The 5,000-nt window shown below is 45.4% G+C and overlaps 1 protein-coding gene across 1 annotated transcript in view; it reads left to right on the top strand.

Moving 5' to 3' along the window:
- Positions 1 to 78, top strand: part of ppp1r9bb (protein phosphatase 1, regulatory subunit 9Bb) — a gene marked incomplete at both ends in the record, with an annotated part of 30,142 nt that extends 30,064 nt beyond the window's left edge. Inside the window, one exon of the mRNA XM_080841386.1 lies at positions 31 to 78. Coding sequence (XP_080697512.1) covers positions 31 to 78 — 48 coding nt within the window. The remainder of the gene's footprint in view (positions 1 to 30) is intronic.
- Positions 79 to 5,000: the final 4,922 nt, after the last annotated feature.

Genomic DNA, 5,000 nt, shown 5'->3' with positions numbered 1-5,000 from the left:
CCTCTAACCCCTGTGTGTGTGTTTTCCCAGGTACCTGATGCACCCGAGGTGGAGGAACCCAAGGCAGGAGCCTCCTAAAGGCAGGAGTGTTTGCTGCACTGAGGAGACCACTCTGTCCCACTACGTAAATGAGGGCCAACACAACACTACTCTACTACTCTCTCTCTCTCTCTCTCTCTCTCTCTCCCTCTCTCTTTCCCTCTATCTCTCTCTCTAGCTCTCTCTCTCTCCCTCCCTCTATCTATATATCTCTTTCCCTCTCTCTCCCTCTCTCTCTCTCTCTCCCTCCCTCCCTCTATCTATATCTCTCTTTCCCTCTCTCTCTCCCTCTCTCCCTCTCTCTCTCTCTCTCTGGAACTGGAACTGGAAACAGGTGGATGGACCATTTCCCTTTGTACCCTTCTTTTATAGAGGGGTCCCCTCTCTATCCACTGTCTGTGAACCAATAGCTTGGAAAGAGCTTTTTCTCTCTCTCTCTTTCTCATTTGTTTCTGTGATCTGTCCGCTAACGGCCACATTCACTCAATTTTGACCTCTCTTTTTTTCTTCCCTTGTTCCATCCATGGATGGAGAACATGGATGGATGTGTACTCGCTGTCTTTTTTCTCTCTTTTTTTTTTCTTCCCCCGTTCCCTCTGCGTTCTGAGGACATGAGGCCTCCACCAGCACATCTCTCCTCCCGCTCCTCCTCTAGCCACACAGCCGTGGATGTGTCTGGCATCTCTCTGTCTCCTCGCAAACACCACACAACAGGTGTTCCTCTCCTCCGATGAAAAGTATTTTGTGTGAGCGATTTCCTCCGCTTTCTTTGACGTTGCTTTTAAAAACTACTGTATTACTTCACACCCCTGTCCTGTGATATGGGACCACCTGTGAAAGTTTTTATATTTTGCTCATTGTGATGTGTGTGTGTGTGTGTGTGTATGTGTGTGTGTGTGTGTGTGTGGACTTTCGGGCCGTGTCACCTCTGAAAGAACACACTCCGAGTGGACATCAAAGAAGCCTTCTGTTTTTCTTTTGTTGCTAGGATACTACATTTCCTTCGTACCTTCTTTTCTTTTTTAAGTTTTTCCTTCCTTGAAGTCTGTTAAAAGACGTGACACCATATCCGTACATGTTTAATCAAATGGGTGTTGTATGTACATATCCTTTATAAGTGTATATTAATATACTGTAAGTATAAATATTGGAAATCAAGGTAACTGAAAGGATTTTTGTTGAAATCCTCTCTTGAGGGTGAAGAGGGTGTTTTTGGTTGTAAAAAGTATTTGTGAGAGAGAGAGATCCTGAGAGCTGAGGTTTGTGTAGATGCCATCTGGGATAGATTTGATCATTTGCTCACACACACACACAGCGTCTGTTTTACCGAGGCTGATGCCATCTGCGTGGTACACCTGGCGTGGATCTGAACAGGAAGCAGTTTCTGGAAGAAGCATCCCATAATTACCAACCACTTCTCAACCTGTAGGCATCCTGCACCGGCTCCACTACGTCTAGTATTCTCACTATTTTTCCAGCTAGACTCCGCCCCCTTGATTCCTATTGGCTGGTAGACTGGTGAGGTCATAGACCCATTGTGAGGTCCCATCGGCCGTAATGGAAGTGGAATCCCCTGAAGCACTGAGAACTCAATGGGACACAGCTGTCTGTTGGTGCGGCTGCTCATCTCTCACAGTGAAAAGCCACAGACATTTAGTGTGTATATACATACCAGTGCCAGAATCCCTCTCGCTCTCTCCAACATGAATGTTTTGTCACAACTGAAGTGAATCAGCAACTCCTAAGCCTCTTTTTTTGTCCCAAGCTGAATCAGTGTTATTACAAGGGAACTACCCGATTTGAACTGTGGGCCTTTGTGGGTAATGATTTGGGCCAAACGGTTCCAGTTCTGGTTCCCCTTCCTTCTTGTGCCGGGCTCAGACTGACAGCTAGCAGCTGTTGCCTTCTTCTCTTCATCTTCGATTTGGGCGGACTTTGTCATCTCCTTATTGGCGCAGGTCTATCGCCGGAGTCCCATGGGTTAGCGTGGGCTTCTGCCATCTTCGGTGTTTCTGTGTAACTCTGCTGGCCACGCTGACTGAGCCCAGCACCGGCCCTCCAGCTAAGATCATTGTTTGGAAACGGATCCACTTGCAGGAGATGCAGTCTTGTGTGAAGCTCTCACACTCATGCCCACACTCACACATTCACACTCACACTCACACTCAATCTCACACTCACATGGGACCAAGGACCTGAGCCAGCACACGAGTGTTTCTATATCTATTTTTGATGCAGCATTTTGGGACCTAATATCTCAAGAGAAGTATTACAGAGACCTGCAGACCGGGATCAGACAGACAGATCAGAGTTTTTCTGGGGGTTTTAAAAGCACACACAGACACACACACACACACACACACACACACACACACACACACACACACACACGCATACATGAGCCAGCAGGAGTATTTCTCCCCCATTCAGAGGCACTGCCGGCTCCAAAGTGTTCCACAAAGAATACGGTTCCACTCCAACCCACCTGCGTCGCCATAGGAACGTTCTGATGAAGCAGCATAGACTTTGGTTCCTCTGGTGTGAATGTTTTTAAAGACTTTTGGGATGAGAGGATCAACTTCAAGAAATGTCTGTGTGTGTCGGAAGGCATCGGATGGAAACTGAAGAAGTGGAATAGATTCTGGGGATTTGTGAGAGGTGATAATTAAATTGCTTGTGAATTTAGTCATGTGTAGGGAATCACTATTAGTGGGAATCCATGGCAACTGAGTATGTTTTAGCAGGATTGTCCAGCACAGTTTTGTTTAATGTGATTTTATGGAATAAACAGTCAATGGTGAGAACTGCCTGGACCATTGTGTGTTTTTTTTTAATAAGCACTTAGTAACCTTTAAAATAATGTAAAATATCTATAATTCCAACTCATTAAGACCTCGAAATATAAATATAACTAGAAATATTGAAAATTGTATTTATTATTATTATTATTTTCATTATTATTATTATTATTAGTCACGCCCAAAAATGCAGGCACAGTAAATGACACTCAGCCAATGCTAGTACAAAAGGCGAATATTCTGGCCGATCGGCTTAATGCTGCAACAGGTAAAATACATCTGTAAGGTATATTTCAAAGTTATTAAAAGACATCTGAGATGGTTCCCCTCACAGTGAATACATAATTGGCCTTTAAAATGAGAAACAGTCACATCATAATGAAGCAGGCTGGAAATGCCGCTGCAGTATTTGTGCCAATGATGAAGGTAAAAGAGTCTAACATGTCATAACACATCCTTGCATATGGAGCAACCATCAGTCTTCCTCAGATATAGTTTTACAATAGTCTTTCAAAAACATGACACCTGTTTGAACAACATCTTCCACACGTATTATTTTATAACGCACTCAGACACATATGATAATGTATGAACAGCAATAGCACCTTGGTAAAGATAAATCTCCCCCCAAACCTGCATAATAACTCTCACCTCTCACTGAAGAGTGCACTGTTGTCCAGAGATCAGGGATACCCAACACTGGGCGAGTTTCCATCAGATCACATGCAGGTTTGTTGTCATAAATCCAGTCCCTCAGGAGCACATGCTTCTCCCGTGCGGCAGCCAAGCCTGGGGTAGATTCTGTCGTGATCTGGGGTATATTCTGCCGTGATCTGGGGTAGATTCCGCCATGATCTGGGGTAGATTCTACCGTGATCTGGGGTAGATTCATCCAAGCCTGGGGTAGATTCTGCCGTGATCTGGGGTAGATTCCGCCGTGATCTGGGGTAGATTCTGCCAAGCCTGGGGTAGATTCTGCCGTGATCTGGGGTGGGTGTGCACCCCATCGGGGTTATCTCCACTCCTGTGTAGGTGCTGTTCACTGTCCAGACCTATGTCCTATTGCCCGATTGCCAAATCATATGTCCATGCATACCATTCTTTGTCCAATAGCCCAGTCCATTGCCTTTGGGTATTATTCTTTGTCCAGCTGTCCAATCCATCGCACATGCAGATCCAGGACAAATATGGGCAAGACCCAGACCAGAATCAGCTTCTGTGTGGGATCTGAGAGCCCAATTCCGACCCGTCTTGGCGGTTCTGGAGGTTCTGGACCTCTCAGCTCTCCTGAGGTGTGACCTGCTTGTCTGTGGAGGGTTGTGTCGTCTTGGTCCGTCTCCATGGTAGCAAGCATCCGTCTGTCTCTCTGCCAGAATCACACCCCTGTGTGGAGAGACACACAAACCAGACGGCCTCAGGTACACAACTACACACCCCTACGTACATCCTTATGGACACTGCTTAATGCTCTCATATACTCCTACACACCCCTGCGTACATCCTTATGGACACTGCTAAATGCTCTCATACTCCTACACACCCCTACATCCTTACGGACACTGCTAAATGCTATCATACTCCTACACACCCCTGCATCCTTATGGACACTGCTAATGCTTAATGCTCTCATATACTCCTACACACCCCTACATCCTTGTGGACACTGCTATATGCTCACATACTCCATCTTTTTAAACACTCTCAGACACACACAAACACACTTTTAGATATATGCTGTACATCCTACATAAACTTATTTACATAATACTGTTATATAGTCTTTGATACACTCCTAGGGTTGTCACTGTGTCATATGAATGATACACAACATCATACTGAACCTCAAAGCTCCTGTTTTGAATGGAAGGGCCACAGAGGTTACCCTGCATTGACAGCTGTCATTCAGCGTCAACAATCAACGTCATTGCATCTCAGAATGTTTCAGAGCCAAAGGCAAGTTTCCACCTGAATCACACAATTACATTCTCTTCCCGCCATTTCTCTCTCTCTTATTCTCTCTCTCTCTCTCTCTCTCACTTTTCCTCTTGCTTTCTTTCAGTATCTAAACTGGTTGTGTCAGAACTTGAAGGCTTGTTCTGCCATGTGTGTTGCCATGACAGTCAACGTGCTGTTTGCCATCTGCTGTCCCCATATCAGCGAGAG

Source organism: Sprattus sprattus (genome assembly GCF_963457725.1).
Source record: "Sprattus sprattus genome assembly, chromosome: 6".
Lineage (NCBI taxonomy): Eukaryota > Metazoa > Chordata > Actinopteri > Clupeiformes > Clupeidae > Sprattus > Sprattus sprattus.
The sequence above is the reverse complement of the archived record's forward strand: the minus strand, read 5'-3'. Positions and strand labels throughout refer to the sequence as shown.